General features: G+C 38.1%; 2 protein-coding genes across 2 annotated transcripts in view; both read left to right on the top strand.

The window, feature by feature from the left end:
* Nucleotides 1-25,348, top strand: part of LOC306849172 (uncharacterized protein) — a 419,330-nt gene that overhangs the window by 234,664 nt on the left and 159,318 nt on the right. The gene's annotated exons all lie outside the window — the stretch shown is intronic.
* LOC306849174 (bridging integrator 3-like) overlaps nucleotides 1-25,348 on the top strand; it is a 60,423-nt gene that overhangs the window by 31,142 nt on the left and 3,933 nt on the right. The window contains exons 6-8 of the mRNA XM_079384031.1: nucleotides 2,539-2,579; nucleotides 15,590-15,731; nucleotides 17,519-17,653. Of these exons, the coding sequence (XP_079240157.1) occupies nucleotides 2,539-2,579; nucleotides 15,590-15,731; nucleotides 17,519-17,653 (318 nt within the window). The remainder of the gene's footprint in view (nucleotides 1-2,538; nucleotides 2,580-15,589; nucleotides 15,732-17,518; nucleotides 17,654-25,348) is intronic.

Here is a 25,348-nt window from a genome sequence, read left to right as displayed (position 1 = left end):
ATTGAAGCCTGATGCAAATATCCTTGCTCTCCGCTGACCCCTCTGTCAGATTCACCAAAGCCAAATGCTTTCTACAGCGCTCTCCTCTTCGCCTGAGCACCGTTTTCTCATACTCTACTGTATGGGCACTTGGCAAGCGAACGGCGCTCTATCCGTGGGCGACGAGAGATGTTAGCACAGCTGATTTTTCAGCTCTGCATTTTGCAGTGTGCTGGTGTGAATTACCACCCTGGGATGCTTGAATGGTTAATAAGACTTCCATGAATCACATAGCAAACCTGCAACAAACTCCCCCTGTTCTTCAGATTGAGAGGTTTTGTCACGGTAGCCAAGCAAATCATATTTGTGTTATATAAAGATAACCAAATCGTTGTCTTCTCTCTGTTGAGGGAAAGATGGATTGCCCCAGGGTGGATGCGAATAGGCAGGGAAATGTTATGGTAATAAGTGTATAGCCTGATTCTAGGCCTGCGCGGGGTATTTTTAAGTCATGTCTTATCAGCTTTAAGGCCTGTAGAGTTTTAATGGTTAGTAACTAGCAGCTATGGTGGGGAGGAATATCGATTTTTCAGGGTTGGTATGCATTGTATGTATTTTTGGGTGTTGTGTATTTTGTGTGTGTGTGTGGGGTTGATCTCTGGCCTCTGATTCACACACACACTCTCTCTGGAGTGTTTTTCTCAGGATGTTCTCTCATCATATAGATATATTTCCTCATCATTCCCAGGATCTAATCTATCTTTACTGTATCTCTTTCTTTCTCCTCTTGTTTACCTGAACTATCCATCACTTCTTTCAACAGAGGAAAAAAAAATAGACTTTGATTTAAAGTTTTATCTGTTTGGTTATGTTTTAATTTAATCCTGCTGCTTTTCAAATGCCTGAATAAAAATGTAATATGCCTGAATATGAGAATCCATTATAAAATGAAAGAACTACTATGATATAACATCAGTAATTAATGTTAAAGTTATTTATAAAATTTAAAAGTGTGTGTGTGTGAGAGAGAGAGAGAGAGAGAGAGAGAAATTAGTGTATTTTGGGGACAACAGTGTTGATAAAGCTCAAATTTGAGATGAAATATTAGATGCGATGTGTGCAGAAAATACAAATCAAGGTAAATGTCACTGTATATCTGTATAGGAAATGTATATCACTATTTATGTATGTATTTATTGTTATAGTTAGAGGTCACTTACAAATACAACTTGCCTTAAGTTTACAATAATTTGTGTTAAGTCTAGAAACATTTATTAAGTAATTTGGGATTTGTTTGTTTGTTAGGTTTAGAGTTAATATTTTTTTATATTAATATTTGTAGCCCTAGCATTTACTAAGAAAGTAATTTGGGATTTATTTATTTATCTATTTGTTTGTTTGTTTATTTATAGTTAGGTTTAGAGTTAATTTACAGCTAGCTACAACTAACCCAATGTATATAATAATTTGCCTCAAGACTAGAAACATTTATTTAAAAAATTAAATTGGGGCACTTTATTTTATTTATTTAAGAGCTGCATTGGCAGGATCACTCAGCATCCTTACATGTTTTAGTTAGGTAATGCTATTTTGGACTTTGTGGATGAAGATGTAATTTAGTAGAAGGCTATCTCATCTTTAATGAATCCTTCTGTTCTGGGGTCGAGTTGTGTTTGCTCTCAGTGACTGACTCTGCTCTCAATAGCGAGTGAGTTGTTGATTAGCTCCATAAGCTGCGATCCTCTGATGGGCCTGTCAGCTTGTGTCGGCTTCCCTCTTCGTGTTCTGGTTTAACGTTCCCTGTTTGCTCTCTTCTTGCATTGTTTGCCAGGTTAAGTTAGCATTCTGTCAGCCAACCACATCCTATTGGCATCTCAGATCTGCAATGTAAATGATGTTTTGCAAGTTTAAGGTTTTAATTGTGTGGCAACTTTTAAGACTTTGTTGGTTTGGGGCTCGAGGCGGCAATGCGACGTTCGTTTACACCCGTTTAACTCAAACACCCCCCTTCCCTACTCTCTTCTTCCTCCTTCTCCTCTCTGACACCACATGGAGGAACGAGGGGAATATAAACTGTTATTGTTAAAAATGTTTGTTTGCAAAGAACTTTCATCTCGTACGGCGGCCCACCCTCTTCAGCGTTTTCAACCCCAGCCGGGGCTGCGCTTTCATGTGCCGTCCCTCGACGATTCCAGCCTTTTGTATTCACTGCACAATTAATATTCACGTCTTTCTCACTGCTTTCCTCAGGCCAGGAGCACAATAAAGAAACAACGTCACTAACTTTTTCTCCATACTTCTCAGCTTAACGCCAGACACTCTTCGCATGGAAAGGGAGCGGCGACAGCTGTTGATCTTTTAAACGTGGGGGTCGTGTCAGAGCCTGCTGCCAATTAGTTTCACTGAGCAGTTGTTTTTTATTTATTTTGATTGTTTTGTTGTGTTCGACTGTAATGATCAATGTAATTTATTTTGATGGTTGTCATTCAGCTATGATATTAACTATTTATTTTTTCAGCTAATGTGTTTGTTTTTCTGTTTTCTTTTCTGCTCATGCAGGTCAATCAGATTCAGAAGACCGTGATCGACCCTTTGAAAAAGTAAGTGCTCCTTTTGAAACATTTTAAAGCAGGTTCTTTTCCAAAAAACTAGTAACCTGCTATTTAAAAAAAATTCTCTCTCCATAGGTGGAAGATAAGCGTAAGGCTATAGCCTAAGTAACCTAATGTTAGTGTAATCTGTAAATAACATGCATCATAAACCCGTCTTTTTAGGCAAGTATATGGGTGTAATGTCATAATGTTTTTAATACGACTGAAACAGTCTATTAAAAACATTGTAAGTTAGGCCTTTTAGTTGTAATGATTTCATTTCCACGGTTATTCAAGCAACGAATAAATCATACAGAGAAAGCGAGCAAAGAACACAATGGAGCTTTTTGAAACTCCGAATCCATTAAACCATCGAGTAGCAAAATGATTCATTGTTTCGAAGCGTTCCAATCGGATCGCGTATCGAGAATCATTCGTTTTAAATCGGGACTTTGGTGCGAGATCGCGGGATGTTTTTATCCCCACAGGGGATGAAAATAATTCAGCAGAGTCAGGGATGCATAAACCAGATGGGCGGGGGGGGGTGGATTTGCCCCCCCCCCCCGGCACATCCACACCCTTCTCACACCAAATGTTGATTTAATTTAACTTATAGAAGTTAATTGGTAAAGAAAATCTATGTATGACATTTTGACAGCATCCTCATTTTACAGCATTTTTCAAGTGGATAAAACTTTTTAACAGTACTGTAGCTTTGCAGGGAGGTTTCTTGAAGTATCTTGGAGACGTTGCCACAGTTCTTCTGGATTTAGTCTGTCTCAGTTTCTTCATGTCACTCCAGACAGACTGGATGATGATCAGATCAGATCTCTGTGTGGAGCACTGGCTGTTGTCAGACAAAAATCTCACTGGATTATTACAATTAATGGCAAAATGAATGTTTGGAAATGTGAACTGCATTTCTACTGACACATTACAGCAAAATATAGAAATAACTGACTTAAACCATTTTTTAGCTGGTGAAAATACTAGTGTTCTAATAATGTTGGCCACCACTACATATATAATAGATAAAATATATAAAATTATATTATATATTTTGTAATATATATGTAATCTCTCTCTCTCGTTCACTCTCATAAATGAACACTTGATTAATTACACTTTTCTGAGAATAGAATAATGAAGTGGAGATCGCTAAACTGCAAGCTAACCAGTGTTTTCAGAAAGCCAGCGCGTTTAACCACAGTGGAGAGAGAGTGCGTGCACATGGTTGCCAGGTTGACAAAGATAAGTAACACACTTAGCAGGTACTTCCGTAAGTGGGAAGCTCTGTTTCAGGGATTATGTCTCTTTATATCGGGCAACCCAGCTGTGTTTTTCTTCGGCCAGATTAAATCTTGTAGCCTATATTATGCTCTACTCATTATTTTTTAGAAACCTTGCACTTTTCTACTCAATTTTTAATGGTGTTCTTGTATTCAAATTAAGTGCGGTCCACTGCTGCACACGTGCCACAATATCGATATAGGTCCAGCTGTTTGGAGAGACTCTATCATCAAATCTCTGTGACGATACATAGTCGTATCGATGTATTGAAAACGGCACTACTCACAACCACTACTGCGCAGACTCTGGCTCCAAATGAACCACTACTGCGCAGACTCTGGCTCCAAATGAACCACTACTGCACAGACACTACTGCGCAGACTCTGGTTCCAAACGGATCTCTACTGCGCAGACTCTGGCTCCAAATGAACCACTACTGCGCAGACTCGGGCTCCAAATGAACCACTACTGCGCAGACTCGGGCTCCAAATGAACCACTACTGCGCAGACTCTGGCTCCAAACGGATCTCTACTGCGCAGACTCTGGCTCCAAATGAACCACTACTGCGCAGACTCGGGCTCCAAATGAACCACTACTGCGCAGACTCTGGCTCCAAACGGATCTCTACTGCGCAGACTCGGGCTCCAAATGAACCACTACTGCGCAGACTCGGGCTCCAAATGAACCACTACTGCGCAGCGATGTTGCTAGGTGTCTTTTTTTTTTTTTTTTAGCCTATCCAGCTGAACCCACTAGATACGTTGTTCATTCAAAATACTGCGGAAAAAGAGAACATCAAGCCGTTCACACAGAACGCATATTTTGCGCATTTTCTAGAGGGACATCTATCACCGTTGCACGCAAAAGAGAGTCAGATATTTAGAAAGCCATTTAAAATGATTGTAAGTTCAACTTTGAAAAAACATGTCTCAACTTTATGGCAGGACGGGTCTCTCCCCATTCCACTGCACCTCATGTTTTTAAATCAAAAAAGTAACGTTACTCTTTGTGATTTGTTTTCCATGCTTTGTATTAAACTGTGTATACATGATGCTGTTTTGTTTCTAATTAAGCAAATTTAATTATATATGGTTAAACAATTGTAAGTCGCTTTGGATAAAAGCGTCTGCCAAATGACTAAATTTAAACATTATGCACATTTTTCAAAGATAGTCGTGTTATTTTATGCTTTGAAGAACCTTGGATTAGTAATATTTTGCTCGATGCGCCCTCTTGTAACCTCAGGAGAGAAGTCAAAAGCTTTTTTCCCCCTAACTAAAATTATGCCTTTTAAATTTGAATATAATTTTAATTTTGATAATATTTAAGTACAAAATTTGAATTTAGTTTTTCAGCCATTTTGACAGCCCTACTGCATATGTGAATATTATTTGGACCTATTGTTTAAATAAAATGTATGCATTAAAAGTAGAGTAATCATAGCAGTTTCCGTCCATAGTCTGTCTGCGTGTATTTTCAACTGGCTTCTTTGACGGTCGTATTCTATAAAAATTATTTGCGTTCTGATTCTGACATCTAAAGGCGCACACTTTTTTTTTTTTTTTCTCTTCTGAATTTTACCAGTTTCCCAACCAGTGTTTTTCTGCCATCACAATGCATGCAGGTCCAAGTGACGTAACTGTGATGTCTACTCCAAATTTATGTAAATTTACGTCTATAAATCGGTCGACCGTTAGATATATGCACATACACACTGCAGAAGTGCAAAGGACCGTTAATTGCAATAAAACTTAAAAAAAAGTGTTAATGTAAGTCTTCTAATATATAATATTCAAATTTGTATAATGCCAAATTGTGCTCGTTGGGAGAAGAAAAAAATCAAAGTATATTGGTAACCAAACTGTTGCCATTGACTTCCACACTATTAAGTCGATTGCTACTGTCAACTGTTTGGTTACCAGCATTATTCAGAATATTTTCTTTTGTGCTCAACAGAAGAAAGAAACTCATACAGGTTTGGAATAACGTGGAGAGTAAATGATGACACAATTTTCATTTTTGGGTGAACTATCCCTTTAAGTCTCACAAGTAAAGCGATTTTTGTCTTGTGTGAAATTGTTGAAACTGATGTAAAAGTCACCTGTGGTTGTATTTGGGTTAAGTATGCTGCTTATGTTGGGAGTAGACCATGAGGAAGTTCAGGATTTGGAGCAGAGCTACTTTATCTGTTTCAATCTTTTTTTTTTTAATGGAACACATTTGATGTTGAACTTCAAATATTTTCCATCTGAGGCATTATCTTCCACTGGACATCTGTCCTGGAACTGATTATGCCTTTTGAATCACTGTTCATTAACAGTCCATATATGTGTGCTCTGAAGATATTTATGAATGTTGGCTGGAATTGTGTTATTGTCTTTAAACACCTGGAATCAGTCTGTGCGTCCTCGGCGGAAAAAATCTGCGCTGTTCTATTTCAGTCGGAACCGATATGTTTATTGCGTAACAGAACTACAGCCGATCTGCTGCAATTAATGAATGTGGAAGGTGTGTTAATGACTTACTTTCAGGTGGCCAGACTTCCTCTCAGCTGCGCGCATTAAAAGCGCTGAGCGTTATATGAGAAATGCTCTGACGGCTTCAGGTCTGTCCTGAATGAAAGAGTGCGTCTGGAGGAAAGTTTATTTGGCTGTCCGCCCCTCCACTCCTCTCTCGCCCCCATGAGTGCTATTCCATGCCTCCGTTCTCTCGTGGGACGGGCCGGAACAGGAAGCAGGCCTTAACGAGCGACTAGGAAGAGGAGTGGGTGCGGAGACACTCCTAACAAACGCCTCTGTGTGTTTGAGGATTCTTGGAGGGACTTCTTACTCCACTTTTGTTCCTGAAGGATGTGCGGATTCGTGTTCAATTATATAAGAAATAATTTAGTTTTTTATTACTTTACCCTTGACCACAAAGAGGTTTTGGTCAGCTCTGGTGAAGCCGTACAGCTGTTGTGTGTGAAGAAATACAACGAGTCAGAGGAAGATGGATAGAAAGTGTTTTCTGGTGGAGTGTGTGTGTGTGTGTTTGGTGGCAGGATGGAATGGTTCTCATTTCCGTTGGCTGGTGGGTGTGTGGCGGACATGTGTGTAGGCTCTTACTGTGGCCTCAAGCCCAGAAACACACACTCTCATGTACACGCAAATACTATAAGCACAGGCTTTAAACAGCAGAGTAAACCCTGCTCAGCATACACACACTCTTGCTCATACACATGCAAACTCACAGCTGACCACTTCTCTTCCGCAAGATAAGAATTATGACTGCTTGAAAGTTCCTGCTGGAGATATTGAACACTGATTCTTGAGTGAATCTCACAATTCTTGAGGAGAATCTAGATCATGTTTCACTTCAAACCAAAAGAACATAATTATGCTTTAAAGAAATAGTGTTTTTTTTGGACATAAACATTTTATTTATTATTTTAGAACCTCCCTTGGAAATCATTGTAATATGCTTATTTGGTGCTCAATTATTAATAATGGTTCTTATTATCAAAGTTGAAAACTGTTTTTGCTGCTTTATATTTTGTGGAAACTGATACGTATTTTTTTAGGATTCTCTGATGAATAGAAAGTTCAAAAGAACATTTATTTGAAATTGAAATCATAAATTGTAAAATTATAAATGTCTTTACTGTAACTTTTAGACATTTTAATGCATCCTTGCTGAATAAGTGTTTATATATTTATGTATATATTTATTTATATTTTTTAACGCTGCCATTTAATCTATCATTCACATATCACAGGATCACTGTTTCAAAAAAAAAAAAAAAGAATCGTATTAGAATGATTTTTGAAGGATCATTTGACATTGAAGACTGAAAATTTAGCTTTGCCATCACAGGAATAAATGTAATTAAAATGAAATAAATGGATAAAATAAAATATTTAAAATGAATATATATATTAAAAAGAAACCTATTTGTAATTGTAAAATATTTCTTATTACTGATTTTGCTCTATTGATCAAATAATACAATATTAATCAAATAAATGCAGCTTGGTGAGCATAAGTTTTTTTTTTTTTATTATTATTTTTTTTATTCTCATGACAGTCTCAAAACACATTTTCTTCCCATTCTCATATCCAGAACAATATTATAAATATATTATGTATATTTATTATTTGAAGCTTTATACATGAAGGCAATATTTGTTACACCTCCTTTAATGTAATAACAGGAGTAATACTGTATTAAAATTACAGTAAGAGTCTTCATAGAATAAAATCAAAAAGTCTAAAGTAAAACAACAAGATCAGTGACAGTAATGGGAATATGGGGTGGAAATCTGCTTATCTGTCATGAAAATAATGTGACTATCACTAATGTCACTGCAAAAATATATATACATACATACATACATACATACATGCATGCATACATACATACTCTTACACACACACTCACACATACACACACACACACACTCACTGGCCACTTTATTAGGTACACCTTGCTAGTACCGGGTTGGACCCCCTTTTGTCTTCAGAACTGCCTTAATTCTTCGTGGCAGAGATTTCCCATCTGCTTCAGGGTTCGACGTGTTGTGTGTTCAGAGATGGTATTCTGCATACCTTGGTTGTAACGAGTGGTTATTTGAGTTACTGTTGCCTTTCTATCATCTCTAACCAGTCTGCCCATTCTCCTCTGACCTCTGACATCAACAAGGCATTTTCGTCCATACAACTGCTGCTCACTGGATATTTTCTCTTTTTCGGACCATTCTCTGTAAACCCTAGAGATGGTTGTGCATGAAAATCCCAGTAGATCAGCAGATTTTGAAATACTCAGGCGAGCCCGTCTGGCACCAACAACCATTCCACGTTCAAAGTCACTTAAATCTCCTTTCTTCCCCATTCTGATGCTCGGTTTGAACTTCAGCAAGTCGTCTTCACCACGTCTAGATGCCTAAATGCATTGAGTTGCTGCCATGTGATTGGCTGATTAGCAATTTGTGTTACCAAGCAATTGAACCGGTGTACCTAATAAAGTGGCCGGTGTGTGTGTGTGTGTATTATGTTTGTGTATGTGTGTATATATATATGTGTATATGTATATGTGTGTATGTGTTTAATGTATTTGTGAAATTATAATGTATTTTTACTTGTGAAGAATTATATGTCATACATTTACATTTTAATGAATGTTAATTCAAATAAAAATTAAAAAAAAGTTGTAGAATAGGAAGAAGATTTTATTAAAAAGGATAACGGGATGATGTTACTATGCAAAAAATCGTAATGGTCCTAAAAATATTAGTTTTTTTTCTTCATGCACAATATAATTTGTCAGTGAAAGATGACCTGGACATGTTTTTGTGAGCGTCACCCACAGATGTTTTAGAGCATTGATTCTTTCAAACTTAGTATGCATTCATATCAAGCATGCTGGAAATGTCATGTTTAGCTTTAAACAAAACAGCATTCTTTTAGTCTCGCCTCCAGTGGAATCCTTAAAACACACCGGCTTTGTTTTCTGCTGCGCCGCAACACATTTAATCAGCCATAAGCCAAGATACCATAAAAGACAAGATTCCATTAGTGCATGAATAGCTCAGCGTTTCTCGTTCCTTTCTCGTTGTTCTCCCAGTGTTCATGGGAGGAAAGTGTTTATAATGTGATCCTTCTGAAAAGCTGTTGAAACTCTAATGGCTTCAGACAGATGTCGGATCTCTTAATGTGATAACTCATTTCTAAACCAGGTGAGTGCGAGCCTCTCTCTTTGAGTGTGTCTTGTCTGCGCGAGTAGCAAAAAAAACAAAAGAACACAAAAAAACTACTCAATAAATGCAAACAGAAAAACAAAACTAAACCAAATAAACACAATGCAAAAATAACCAAGAACAATACAACAAACACAAAAACAAAAGTAAAAAAAAAAAACATGCAAAAAAATCAAACACCACAATAAAACAAACAAAAAACACAACATGAAGCAAAAACTACCCCAAAAAAACACCACAAATGCAAAACAAAACAAAAAATTATAACACAATTAAAAAACAAAAACAGCACAAAAACAAACTCCATAACAAAAACAAAAAAATAACACAATGCAAAAATAAAAACAACTGAAAAACACTTCAAAAATAAAACACAAAAACAAAACGGATTATGACTTAAATTAAAAATGACAATGCAATAAAACAAAAACAACACACAAAAAAACGAAACTATGCAAAAATAAGACAGACACATGCAAACATGAAATAAGAAAATGGAAACAGTTTTCAAAATATCTTACAGGTTTGGACTGAGGATGAATGAATAATGACAATTTTCATTTTTGGCTGCATTATCCCTTTATGATTTTCACCTTCCAGACAATAAAATGGGTGGAACAATTCCTTAAACTTACATTTGAAGGAGTGACCCGAGCCAGAATGTCATTTGAGTGGGCTTTTGTTTCTTGGGCCAGTATGTAACCACCCTACAACAAACACCCTGGTATTGTCAAACGCAAGTAGAGAGATGCCAGACTGGGTGTTTAGAGTCTCCTGTGCTGCTTAAAAGAGACACCGGGTCAAACACGCGGATCTGATTTTCAGAAACTGAAAATCTATAATAAAGGCCTCGCTTCTCAGGTATGACACAGCACCCAGCGTTACACCCCACAGTACAGTGAACTGTAAACCCTTGCACAGACGTACTGTCACGTTGTCCCACGGACAGAGCACGGGTAGCTGCAGCGGTCATCTCGTCCAGACTCTGGTTTGGCTCGCGGAGCTGCGTGTGTGTGTGTGCCGCTGTTGCAAACAGCCGACTGCGATCTCGTCCAACTGTTATTTCTGTCATTCTCTGTCAAGCGGCCACCACACCCGCAGCCAGACGAGACGGGTGTTAAATTATACAGCTGACCAGCGAGGTGGAGCTTAAGAGTGTGTGTGTGTGTGCAGTCATGCGGCTGTTCAACGAAACATCAAGAGAGCTTTTAGACGGGCCGGGCACATGACTGTGTGTTTGGGTTATGCCGAGTCAGACGGGCCGTCCTCTAGTCTGTCTGAAGCATTCGTCTTGATTACAGCAAGTGTTTTTAGATCGCTTACTTCCAAGAATAATCCCCGTGAACTGTCATTATAGACAGAGCAAGCACTAATCTGCACTAAACCTGCTTTCAGGGGACAAAAGATGTAAATTCCACCTGGGATATTCCATGTAATATGATCAAGTTTTTATTTCACAAATATAGTGTGGGTAGATGTAGAATAGATAAATAGATGATGCTTGTGCGTATGTGACGTCACTGCCCCAAAAATTTAAATTTGATTTACTTGCAGTCAAGATTTTCAATGATTTCTGACTTCAGTTTCAGTCATACAAATGATTCCTTTTAATGTTTTTTTCCGTGCCTACTAATGGCGTGTGATTTTTGAGGAAATGTACAGTAGGGCTGGACGATATATTGCATGCGATTTGTCATACGCATCTAGTCAGTAAAGCCGGTTCCGTGATTAGTGGTAAATCTCCATCACATGCTTTCAGATGGAGCGGCATCTACTACACAGAGCTAGTTTAGTTCACTGACAAGCGACGCAATATTACGTTCATTATCGAAGGCGATTCATCTGCGATAATGAACGCGATATTGCGTAGCTTGTTAGTGAACTACAGCTCTGTCCATTAAATGCCGCTCCATTTGAAAGCAGGTGATGGAGATATATCGCTCAGCCCTAATGTACAGATGATAAAACCATCTATTAAACTGTTTTTGTATTATTTTATCATTATTTGATTATATTTGACAATTTTAACCATTTTTTGTTGCTTGCTAATTGTGAGTGACTACATGGAGTGACTACAAAAATTTTCCGCATCCTAAATAAACTGCTCATTGGTCGAACATAATGCAAGCATCCAGCTGGCCAAATCCAATTTTTATTTTAATATAATTTTTTTGTTTTATTTATTTATTTTTATTTTAGGGACAGTGTGTCTTCCATTTCTGGAAAAATAATGGATATTTATGTAGTAAATGTATTATTTTCTTGAACTGGTCAAATAAATCACTGACTGATTTATTAGTGAATCATTCAAAATTACATTTTTAAAAACTCTTGATTAATAATCAAAAATGGCTGGAAAGAATAATTTAAAAAGTGGAATATCATGACTGATGACTGATGACTGATATTATTTTATCCATCAATCATCTTTGTCTAATTCTGATGATTTTTATTTTAATTTTTTCTCTCTATTATGCTTTTTCACTTTTTGAATGAGTGTGTAGTGTGTATGTTTGGGCATAAAACGATCTACAAAGTTACAAATCTCAAAGTCCACTCCAAAGGAGTGTTTTTAAAAAAATCCCTTTTCAAGAACTACAGTGAACGGCTTGTTTGGACTGCAAAGTTGTTTTCCTGTATTTGTGACATCACAGATTGTAAATCCCGCCTACAGAAATTTGACTGGTTGGGGGCTGAGGAGCACTGCACGTTTCAAAATGGAAACCCGGTGCGGGTGTTTTTATATCACTGTATTTCTGATGGAAACCAACTGTTTTCAGAAAATATTGGATATCAATTTAATTTAATCTTGCATATAATGTCTGATAAAGCAGCGATTGTGAGCGGAGCTCTGTTTTGTGCGCAGCGTTACCGGTGAAACCTCAATCTCTCCCGCTCCAACAGCGCCTCCTGCTGGCAGATAATTAATTTGCATATATATGCCGCCACAAATAGTGTAAGTCTGTGGGGCTATGGTGTAAATAAATTCAACTTTATAACAGTTTCAGTGCAATTCATGTTATAATGTTAGAATTAAAGAACAATAAGCACCGTTGCACTTATCTGTACATAGTCAATGCAGTTATTTTTAAGCTGTTGTTGACATCCTATCGAAAACGTGATTTAGCCAAAAAAAAACAACAATAACATTACAATGTCTTGCAATATCCGTGCAAAGGTTCTGCACGATCCTCTTGTTCAATATTCTCGAGGTCTGAACTGATATGGCAATATTGACGAACTTGCTGCTTTGGCAAGGGGCGGGGCAATACTGAAACGCCATCTAAGCTGTTCGCCAATCACAACGCACTGGACAGCTAACCAATCACAACACATTTCGTTTTTCGGAAGGCGGGCCTTCATCAAACCCAGAACTAATCGAGCCGTTTGTGTCAGGCTGGGGAGAAGGTATTGTAATAATGTAAATTATGTGAAACATAATGCAATTTTTGAACCACCAAGCATGAGGGCATGTTCTAGTACACCCCCAAAACAAAATCAAGACTTTGTAAAAGAGCATAATAGGACCCCTTTAAATTTGTTTTGCATGTCAGTGGAGGGTTTGTTTTTTTGGTGTTTGGTGCGTTTTGCTATGAAAGTGGCCATAATATTATGAATGTATTTTGTCATTTTAATGTAGTATTATGTTTGCATGTTGTTTTATCCAGTTGTCACACTTGACATTCGTGCCAAGAAGAGAGATAGAAGAGAGTCACTGGGCCAAGGTGGTGTTTTATAAATAGAGGGTGTGTGTGGGTTGTGGGGCTGGGTCCTGTGACGTTGCCACAGTGATATTGTGCCGCTCCCTTCTTTACTTCCTGTGGGAAACAATTTAGGGCTTGTCTTAACATAGCTCCACATGGTGAAGCCACTCACTTTCTCTCTCTCTCTCTCTGATTCTCTTCTTCTCTTGTAGTTTTCCTTCACTTTCACCTCCTGTAGCTCATCACTTTCTTTACTAATTTGACATTTGTCTTACCTGACCCAAAAGTTTATGGATCACCTCTCCATAATATTCCCATAAAACCTTCAGAAAGCAGCTGAAGATGATCATAACTATCTGGAATGATATGATTAAACACTTTTTTTTTTTACAAATTTTTACTACTTATTACTTTCTACAGTGATAAGAAGCCTATATATGAAATATTGTGTGACATCAAGCAGACTCAACCAGAGTAAAACAAGCAAAGTTTCAAATACAATTAAAATATTTCATTGTGTTTGGGGCAAATATCTGCACTCCTTGAATGCCGAATTCGAGGGCTGTAGCTAACTGCTGTAATCACTGTAAAAAAATAAAAAATTAGTTTCATCTTAAAATAATTTGCTACCCCCGCTGACTTAAAATTTTTAGTTTATTCGACTAAAATATTCCAGTTGTCCCTTAATTTAACATTGAGTATCTTAAAATTTCAAGTTGACTAAACAAAAAATTTAAAGTCAGCGGGGGTAACAAATTATTTTGTTAAAACAACTTTTTGAAATTTTTTTTTTTTTTTTTACAGTGTATTAATGTTAAGATTGCTCATAATGAAATGTTGACATCCGTATTCAGTAACTTAATCTTTTTAACAGCAATTATCCATTATTGAATGGCTTTTATCATCAGTGCTCATTATCTGAAAAATGTTATCAAAAGCATAAATCATTTGTTTAGCCTTTCAGTTTACAAATGTCATCCAATAAAATCTCTATAAGTTCAGACCGCTACATTATTTCCTGAATATTGTTTATTTCAGAAGTGCATTCTTATCTAATTCTAATGTTGTAAAAAATATTTTTTTTCAATGTTAAATAACCTTCAGAGATATGAAATGTGTTTTTTCTTCTTTCTTTTTTTTCCTCCCCCACATGGTGTTTTCATAATTACTTTCTTGAAACATCTGGCTAATGTGACCAATAATTTAATTATTGGTTTATTCAAGTAGACTCAATAGTTAACAACCTCAATAAAAGTCAGCGATTTAGGCTTCATCGTTGGCCATTTCAGTTTAACTACTGAAGATGCGTCACACACAGATGCACCTTACAGAAGACCTACAGATGCACCTTACAGAGTTTCTTCACCTAAATCCCCCAAATAATGCACATAAGAACATGCATTTATTGCTCCTTCACCCTAAAGCTTTTGTGAAGTAAGTCACGTTTTTCAGTAGTTACAAAGAACAAAACGGTGTGGGCCATGTGTTTGTACTGTTCCTCAGTGCTCCCAGGCGATGCAAAGTCGAAACGCAGTCAGGCCTCAAACCAAAGCGGCCGACTCTGTTGCTAAGTTACAGTTTAGAGTTTTCCTATTTTTAGTTTCCTGAGACCAGGCTTCTCACCCAGAGATGATATTTTCATTTGAAATAGAAACAATAAAAGAATCCAAGTGAAATGCCTCCGTGCCATTTGTGTGGCTGTAATTAAGTGATCCTGTTAAAATGGGCTAATGCTGCATGAACCTCCTCATCTCATTATTAAACGATTTTTGTCATGGAACAAACGCTGTGGTTTGCTGTGTTCAACACACTCTATTGATTGCCCTCTCCACGTAGACTATGAAACACTGTAGTGTTCCGCTTAAAGTAAGTTTAACACCTAAAGGAGTGAATAGATCTTTTTAAAATGAAGTGAACTCATAAGATGAAGACTCCTAAAAAATGCAGTATGAAACCTGTATGAGTTTCTTTCTTCTATGGAATGTTAAAGAAGATATTTTGAAGAATGTGTGTAACACAACATCGGTTGATCCCATTGACCTCCATAGTATGGAACAAAAAGATTCTATGGAAGTCAATGGGGAACATCAACTGTTTGGTAACACACATTCATTAAAATATCATCTTTAGTGTTCAGCTGATGAATGAAACTCATACAGGTTTAGAAAAACTTGAAAATGAGAGAATTTTCGCTTTTGTGTGAACTGACCCTTTAATGATTTGCCTTGTAATGTATGTCTGAGTTATGTGCACATTGATCATGTTCTCTGTCTGTGCTGTGTGTGTACGCAGGTACAGCAGTGTGTTTCCCAGTCTGAACATGGCGGTAAAACGCAGGGAACAGGCTCTTCAAGACTATAAGAGACTCCAGTCTAAAGTGGAGAAATATGAAGAAAAAGAGAAGACGGGGCCCATCATGGTCAAACTCCATCAGGTACAACCAGTTCTTCCATTCAAGGCAGGACTTCCTTTCTGACAGCGTCGCAATTTCAGCCATTCATTTTTCGACGAGTGACTGATCGCCTACTAATACCAGAAATCCTTTAATTGAAGTTAGTTCATTGAGCGGTCATGTTGGTAACGCCCCAGGTAGCTGTTTTCTGTGTAGATAAAACATACAGCTCTTGTCTGCTTGAATAGGGAACGATAGACATCAAATCGGTAACATTTTAATTTAATGTAACCTTGTTACACATTTAATATATTTACTATAGTAAAAACAGTCAATTAAAAACCAAACCCCAATCCTTTGGTTAGAGACAGTTAATTTTGCCCTACATACATATCTGCATCAATTGTGTTATCAGACCTCATGAAAACTTATTTCACTTCTATGACATGCCGTATTTCTGAGTGAAACAGGATATTGGTTCCAATAAGAACAGGAATGTGTGTTACGAAAGCAAATAGAGAAAATAAGCTTTGTGACCAACAAAAGTTTGATTCTTACCAATTTTGTTCATCTTGATACTCCTCACAAATGAACACAAACTTAATTTTGAAGCCTAAATACAATCAGCAGAAGTAATAAGCTAAACGTACGTTATAACCAAACGACACCACAGTCACATGACCTCAAAGTCACATTACTAAGTCTCCAACAACTCGATCTTAAAAAAAAAAAAAACATGATTATAAGCACAATGTGGCTGTGAAAGTGACTTTATTTCAGGCATTTATCCAAAAACCTATTAAAAAAACCCATTGACTTTGAGACTAAGGAGCCAGAAGTGGTAAAAAACTCATTTTTGGGTTTCGACCTTCAAAATACATCATCCTTGCAGCTCCATTTTGACTTCATATTGACTTTAACTGGGGCTCAAAAAGACACAAAGCCACCTGAACTACGAAACACTTCATACAACAGTTTTTCTCTAGTCTTTATACATCTTCCTGTAGTGGATGCTTGTAGTCGAGTATTCTGGACCTTAAGAGTCATTGGGTTTATTATCACCCGTCCACTCGCGTACAGTTCTGGTGGGATTTTTTTAGCACGCAGCAACAAGTGAAGGAAGCTGTGCTGGATGGGCGCAGAAGTATTCAGAGCACATGTATACATGCGAGCGAACTCACCCACGCATGAGAAACAGCCTCTCAACTCGGCTGCACTTTTTCAAGAGGCTGCGCTCAACACACACTGCGGGATAATTGGGTTTCGCACACACACACACACCCACTCACTCGCGTACAGTAACACGATCCAGCGTATGCGAGCAAACAATAATTGTTTGTTCTTTTTGTTGCACACTTCTGGGTCATTATGCATGTATATGTTGACACGTGAAGGACTGCACATGCGCAAACATATAGAGATGGATGCCTGGAAAACTTCGACATACATGTACAGCCCATCGCCCACACACACACACTGAAGGAATCAGCAGCGCCGTAGAGGATAGGAGAACTGGTAGTGTGTGTGCAATCACATTTACACACACGGCCTGTGTCATATATAGAAAGCAGGTCATATCCTAGCAGAGGTCAGCACTTATAGATTGCTTTCCCCTCCCTTCCGCTGTGCTGATTGGTGATTGCATCAACATTGCTCTTCCCCACCTCCACACCCTTGAAAATATCCTGGCCTCATACAATTTTTTTTATTATTCTAATGACGCACCATAACAGCATACTTTAATATTTGGCAAGTCATTCTGGAGTAGGCAGTAGTCTTGGTTTTATTCATTGCTGCATTGTGTGTGTGTATGTGTGTTTTGCTTTTAGGCCAGGGAAGAGCTGAAGCCCGTCAGGGAAGACTTTGAAGCCAAGAACAAGCAGCTGTTGGACGAGATGCCCAAGTTCTACAACAGCCGCATCGACTACTTTCAGCCCAGCTTTGAGGCTCTGATACGAGCTCAGGTGAGCATCAAATGCACCCAGCTCAGACGCAAAATAACTCAAACTAAAATACAGCATGTCGGTTACGTGGGCCATATCATGGATTTTCTGGGAACATACCTTTATATTTTGTTTAACCCAATACAAAATTTCCTTCCTCAGTCACACACGCACAATGGATTTCCATTATATATATATATATATTTATATAGTAAAGAAACTTCTTTAACAAAACATTAAAATTCTTACTGATCCCAAACTTTTGAGCGGCGCTGTGTGTGTGTGCATGCATACGCGCACACACACACACACACACACACAGTCTATAATTTTAAAGGTGGGTTTGTTTGAACAGTGAGAGACAGAATAACAACAAAAAATCCAGAAAAACGCATTTCAAAAAAGTTATAAATTGATTTGCATTTTAATGAGTCAAATAAGTATTTGACCCCTTCGCAAAACATGACTTAGTACTTGGTGGCAAACCCTTGTTGGCAATCATAGAGGTCAGACTTTTCTTGTAGTTGGCCACCAGGTTTGCACACATCTCAGGAGGGATTTTGTCCCACTCTCCAAGTCATTAAGGTTTTGAGGCCGATGTTTGGCAACTCGAACCTTCAGCTCCCTCCACAGATTTTCTATGGGATTAAGGTTTAGAGACTGGCGAGGCCACTCCAGGACTTTAATGTGCTTCTTCTTGAGTCACTCCTTTGTTGCCTTGGCCGTGTGTTTTAGGTCATTGTCATGCTGGAATACCTTCCACGACCCATTTTCAATGCCCTGGTCCTGACGGTACATGGCCCCGTCTATCATCCCTTTGATGTGGTGCAGTTGTCCTGTCCCCTTAGCAGGAAACCCCCACCAAAGCATTATGTTTCCACCTCCATGTTTGACGATGGGGATGGTGTTCTTGGGGTCATATAGGCAGCATTCCTCCTCCTCCTCCAAACACGGTGAGTTGAGTTGATGCCAAAGAGCTGGATTTTGGTCTCATCTGACCACAACACTTTCACCCAGTTCTCCTCTGAATCATTGGCAAACTTCAGACGGGGCTGTACATGTGCTTTCTTGAGCAGAGGGACCTTGCTGCAGGATCTCAGTCCTTCACGGCATAAGGGGTTACCAATTGTTTTCTCGGTGACTGTGGTCCCAGCTGCCTTGAGATCATTGACAAGATCCTCCCGTGTAGTTCTGGGCTGATTCCTCACCGTTCTCATGATCATTGAAACTCCATGAGGTGAGATCTTGCATGGAGCCCCAGTCCGAGAAAGCTTGACAGTTAGTTTGTGTTTCTTCCGTTTGCGTATAATCGCACCAACTGTCGTCACCTTCTCACCAAGCTGCTTGGCAATGGTCTTGTAGCCCATTCCAGCCTTGTGTAGGTCTACAAACTTGTCTCTGACATCCTTGGACAGCTCTTTGGTCTTGACCATGGTGGAGAGTTTGGAATCTGATTGATTGATTGCTTCTGTGGACAGGTTGTCTTTTATACAGGTAACAAACTGAGATTAGGAGCCCTCCCTTTAAGAGAGTGCTCCTAATCTCAGCTCCTTAAAACACCTGGGAGCCAGAAATTTTGCTGATTGATAGAGGATCAAATACTTATTTGACATTTAAAATGCAAATCAATTTATAACTTTTTTGAAATGCATTTTTGTGGATTTTTTTGTTGTTATTCTGTCTCTCACTGTTCAAATAAACCATTACAATTATAGACTGATAATTTCTTTTTCAGTGGGCAAACATACAAAATCAGCAGGGGATCAAATATTTTTTCTTTCCCCCACTGTGTGTCAAAATTATTAGAACACTAGTAATCACAAGCTAAATAGAAAAAGCTCAGTTATTTCTATCTAACTGTATTCCAGACAGACTGGATGGTGATCAGATCTCTGTGTGAAGCACTGGCTGTTGTCAGACAAAAATCTCACTGGATTATTACAATTGATGGCAAAAGATAGAAATAACTGACTTAAAACCATTTTTAGCTGGTGAAAATAATAGTGTTCTAATAAATTTGGCCACCACTGTATATTATATTTTATGTTAACTTGACACAGTAACCATCCAGAAAAGATGGAAGCTGATCATATAAATCTAAATCATGATGTGCTTTCCCATTATAGGTGGACTTAAATTGAGGGGGAAAAAATACAAAAGTAGAGGATAAAATTAATGCTCGCAAACTAACTGGTGAGCTGGCTGGTAGCTTTATTAACATTTTTCTTTTTAAAATATATATAATAAAAGTAGAAGATCAAGTATGACAATATACAATCAAGAATGAAGTAGGAGAAATACTATAACAATGTCTCACTGTACAATATATGATGCTGATCAAGTGTATTATGTATATTGGGACAAAAATATAAAAAATATATTAGACAAAAATAGTAGTCACGTTACCTCTATAGGTCTGTTGATCTTGTGACTTTTGTGGATATTTGCCAGAGTAATTTCCTGTTTTTACAACTGATGAAGGTGTTTGGATAGACACAGAAATGTCTTGTTGATTATTTTATATTTTTCAATAAAAATAATTTTTTTGAAAGTTTTAACACCTGGATGATTTAGTTATGAATCTACACAAACAAAATATGTTTTACGTATTTTACATGAATATGTGTAAAAATAAGGAAATAATACAAAATTCAGTGTTGTGGCTGTAATCAAATATTTACGGCTGGTTTGACAAAAGTCTGAGACAAGGGTTTAACAAAATATATGCATAAAGGACTGTTTTAAAGTTGTCATGGTAAAATGTTATATGATATTCATTTAACATAAACTTTAATTAAAAAAATGTGGTGTTTTTAATAAGAATCAAAAGCCAAAAATCTAAATCAATAAAAATCAAGTTTGAAGAAACACCCTCACACACGCACAGTAGTAAATTTTAAAGCTTGCGCTCCCTCCACCCAGATCTAATGTGATTAACCCTGAGTAACACACACACACACAAAAGCACTCCTTTATGCTGTGCTCACACACTGTCTCACTCTACACACTTCCCCTCTCTCTAATGTGATTAACCCCCACAATCCTGCCTGCTTATGTCCACAGCACAGTCTGTGTGATATTTTAAGGAGTGTGTGTGTGTGTGTGTGAGAGAGAGAGCTAAACATTAGAGTCTAATGAATATAGGGAAAGAGGAAAAGCCAAGTCAACACACAGTCTCGTCTTCAGGACGTACGCATTCACCCCTTCTCTGACATTTTCACAATGTTAGGATGTTAATATTATTCCCAAGTTATGTTGTTATTTTGCAAGTGTGTCTGTTTTTTGTTGTTTTGTTTTGTTTAACAATCACTCCAGTCCTGGCTTGATGGATAATAATGAATTCATATTCATACAGGTGTCCAAATGCTTTTTGGTGCACCTGTGTGTATAAGTGGAGGTAATGCATTCTTGTCAGACATCACATATGATATCAGTACACGTGGACTTAAACTTTAACATAGTTGCATGAAGAAGCATAAACAATAGTAAGTTTTAAACTAATGGATCACCTCTGCTGTCATCTGCCTCTTGAGTCAAACGTATCCTGTAAGTACGGTGGATATAACCTATTTTACACCGTGTTTTACAACACTGACTTAACTGTGAGCTGGTGTTAATGCTGAATATTCCAAGCAGGCCTTTTCTTGGTAGGTTAATCACATATTTAAAAGCCATAATCTTCACAGCTCAGGGCAGAGCGGGCAGTCGAGATCTGTCAGGTCTGATCCTGTGCCCTATGATCCCAAAAAATGCCATCTTGAGAGAGAGCCTCTCCTAACTGTCTACTTGAACATGCACTGTTGTTATAGGTCTGGTATAACAGATGAATTACATAGTAAATTATTTTAAATTGAGTTATTATTTAAAATTGTATTTAGAATGAAGACTAATAACTACATTTTATACAAATTAAAAATGAAGTGTTCAGATTTTTCTTTGCTCATTTTATGTTTACTTAATTTAGGAGATGATTCTTAATGTGAATGTGTCGTGTTAATAGGTTTGATTTTGTTATCTGATTAGCCTGAGAAGGATTAACCAAACAGGAAGCAGCCTTCATGACGACAAACAATGCCGTCATACACACAGTGAGCCTAAAAGTCGCTTGGTAGCTTGTACTGCTCATGTAGGGCATGCATGTTTGAACCTGGCCTGCATCGCATCTCAATTCCATCCCGACAATCTTAAAAATAAAGGTTCTTTATTTTCATGGTTCCATCAAGAACCTTTAGCATTCATGGAACCCTTCAATCACACATGTTCTTTATAGTGGAAAAAGTTTCTTTTAGATTATGAAGTACTTTTAAGAACTGATCACTGAAAGGTTAAGGAACCAAAAATATTTCTTTAATGGCATCACTGCGAGGGAAAAAAAAAAAAAAAAACTTTTCAAACCTGTATGATAATATTTTCACCTTTCAGTAATGCAAAAAAAGTGGCTGATGTGAACCAGTCAGTTATATTTTACAAAAATTACCGTCTTACTGTGCATCATCACTTATATATATTTTAGAAAGACTAGAGCGCTCTATTGACCAATCAGCATCCAGAACTGGAACTATCTATTTGATAACAGGATTATATAACTGGAGTCATCTAGTAGCTGATTTTGCCTTCTAGTCTACTAGTATGGACTAGTAAAAAGCAGTTGAATTCAGCTTGTAAATGTCATGGATGGAACAACATCAAACTTCCTTTAGCTAAAACCATTGCAAACTTTATGGAGACAACTAAATTTTGTGATTGTTTTTGTGTAGCAACACTTTGTGATGCTACGCTTTTGTCATTTGCTCTATTGAAAACCAGATGTGGGTGCTCTGTGGAAAAAAATAAAGGTTATAAATAAATGAACACATGAATGTTTTAAGCTGATCATAGATCAGGCCTGAAATGCAGTCTTTCCTCGAGCTCTCAGCTAATAGATGGGCAGCAGAGAGAGAGAGCGAGAGAGAGGCCTAGCAGACGACCGAGTCTCATTCATCAAGCGCTTTCAGTAACCCAGAGTTGCCATTCCTCCAACACCCACATACTCCAAGACACAGTCAACCAACAGCAGCTCTCTGTGACGAGGGTGTCTCTTTCTGTCAGATAGAGGGTGCAGGTGGGCTCCCGAGACTGCTTACTATAGGTGCGGTGTGGAGACGCTGCCTCCCTCTGTATTTGATGGACGTCACATTAGACAGTGGGTGTTTGTGTTTCCAGTAGTCCTGGAGTAGACACAGTTTGACTCACCGAACATTCAGTCATGCTGAGAGTCCCTCATCCTGCTGAGTCATTCGCACACATACGCACAGCCTTATATCAGGGAATGAGGACAAATAGAAATTTGGCCTAAAGAAAGATGCATGCACAAACATCCTGGATGGCCTTGGAATGAGCCAAATTTACACTTGCCGTCTTGTTTCCCAGAAGCCACTGCTTTCAGTCTTGACTTCTCATATGAGTGAAAAAATATTTGGACACATACAAAATGTATTCACAAACCTCATCTTCAGTACAGGGTGAAAACCAATGGCAGTCCTAGTACTGAGCCTTGCTGTACTCCATACTGATTGATATACCTCTTCATTTACTGCTACAAATTCATAATGGTCAGATAAGGACAAATTGAACCATGCCACTGCAATCACAGTAATTCCAACATAATTTTTGAGCCTGTCCAAGAGAATGATGTGGTCGATAGTATCAAAGGCAGCACTAAGGTCCAGTAACACTAATCGGAGAGGTGCAACCACGATCGCATGATAAGAACAAGTTATTTTACTCTTATTGTTACTCTAAGCGTTTCAAAAAGTTTCAGTGCAGTGAAATGGTCTAAACCTGTTCAACAATACATGCATTTTATCTACACTGGGTGCATTCAGCAAAAGCTGGCCCCCCACGGTGATGTACTCAAAGTGAATGACATTGTCAACCTGTCACCCTGCTAGGCATTTACATAGGACACGTTCTGGCATTCAGGAACTGCTGGACCAGGAGTAGCCACCCCTGTTCCTGGATGAATACCATCCTGGAGAGTTTACTTCCAACTCTAATCAAACATTCTTGAACCAGCTAATCAAGGTATTCAAGATTACTTGAAAATTACAGGCAAGTGTAATGAAGCAGGGTTGGAACTGAAGCCGTCAGGAAGGTAGTTCAGTTCTCCAGGAGCAGGTTTGGAAACCCCTGAACTAGACAGAGGGCTGGAATGAAGAATGACGAGAAATAATTTGTGTTCTAAAAATGGCACATCAAATTCAACAATGCTAAAGAACAGTTTGAGACCTAATCCAGCAGTTCCATTGATTGATGGGATACTGAGTCATTTTTTAATATCAACAACTTTTACAAGGAGCGCAGTGCCTCAGTGGGTAGCACTGCCACCTCACAGAAAGAATGTCCCAGGTTCAAGTCGCAGCTTCCTTCAGTTTCCCACATAATCCAAAGACATGCAAGTCAGCTGAATTGGAACCACTAAATTGTCAGTAGGTGTGAATATGAATGCGTGTAAGTCTGTGTTTGTTAAGGCCTGGCAATACTTCATTTTCCGTGTTCTGCAACATCTCCAACAGAGTATTCTCTATTGACCATGAGCACTGATGGACTCGTTCTGTGTATCCACACTACCTATTGGACCTTTTGTTTTCGAGCACCCAAATTACTCACACATGTGCTGTTGTCCTAGACCTCAGCGGACTGTGGTGAAGATGAAAATTCCATCATGCTTAATCTCCTCAAGCTGCAGTGGAATGTGAACAAGGAAAGTGTACTTTAGCTTTAGCCATGCATTGGACTGGTCATCCAGCCAGGGAGTATTTCCCGGCCTCTGCCGATAGGTTCCTGCATCCTTATGACCCTATAGAGGACAAGTCGTGTGGAGAATGGATGAATGGACAGTTTACAAATTCAGTAATTGTTCCAAAGGGATTTCCATTCCAAAGCTGACATATTTTACCAAATTTAGCTTTCACTTTATTGTCGCTTAATAGGTAGCCTTGTGTTTACAGCTTGGTTATTGATATTCTGAGGTGATGTGATTCTAAATGTGTAGACAGACTCAGTTTGGACGTCTGTGGCTTACAGTGTAGACTGTGTGTTGCAATGTGTGTGTGTGTGTGTGTGTGTGTATGTGTTTAATTAGTTAATTAGCCGTGTGTTTAGAATATATATGTGTGTGTGTGTGTGTGACAGAAGCATAAATACTAATTCCCTTTGAAGCTTTTTCTGGTCAAGAATCACCCGCTTGAACAGGAAGGGGTCTGTCTGGATGATGTGTTCGACCACAGTTGATTTAGTTTTTTCTGTGTGTTTTTTTTTTTTTTTTTTTTTAAAGAGCGATAAATCTAAAATCGGCGAAACCACAATAATAGATTGGTGCGGTATCTCATTCGAATCATGGGGCAGCTGTCTCCACAAATAGTTAAACAGACAGCAGCGAAGGAATGATTGGAAATGTGTGTTGACTTTGCGGTCAGAATGTCCTTCCATCTGAAAGTAATAAGTACCGATTGTTTAATGGACTTAACTCTGAATCAAAGCAGGAATGGGCAGTTACTGAGGATGCCACATTTTCTTGCTGCTAACTGCCTTAAACTACTGAAACCTGTGATGTCATGAACTATGCAAACTTTAATTTTTGAAAAGTAGTTTCTATAGACCGTGTCCCTTGACTACCAAAAGCTGCGTCAAACCAACCAATCAAATTGGAGCTTGCTGTTTTGAGAAAGCTCCTGT

This window comes from Barbus barbus, assembly GCF_936440315.1.
Source record: "Barbus barbus genome assembly, chromosome: 29".
Taxonomy (NCBI): Eukaryota; Metazoa; Chordata; class Actinopteri; order Cypriniformes; family Cyprinidae; genus Barbus; species Barbus barbus.
This window is presented reverse-complemented; position numbering and strand designations above follow the sequence as displayed.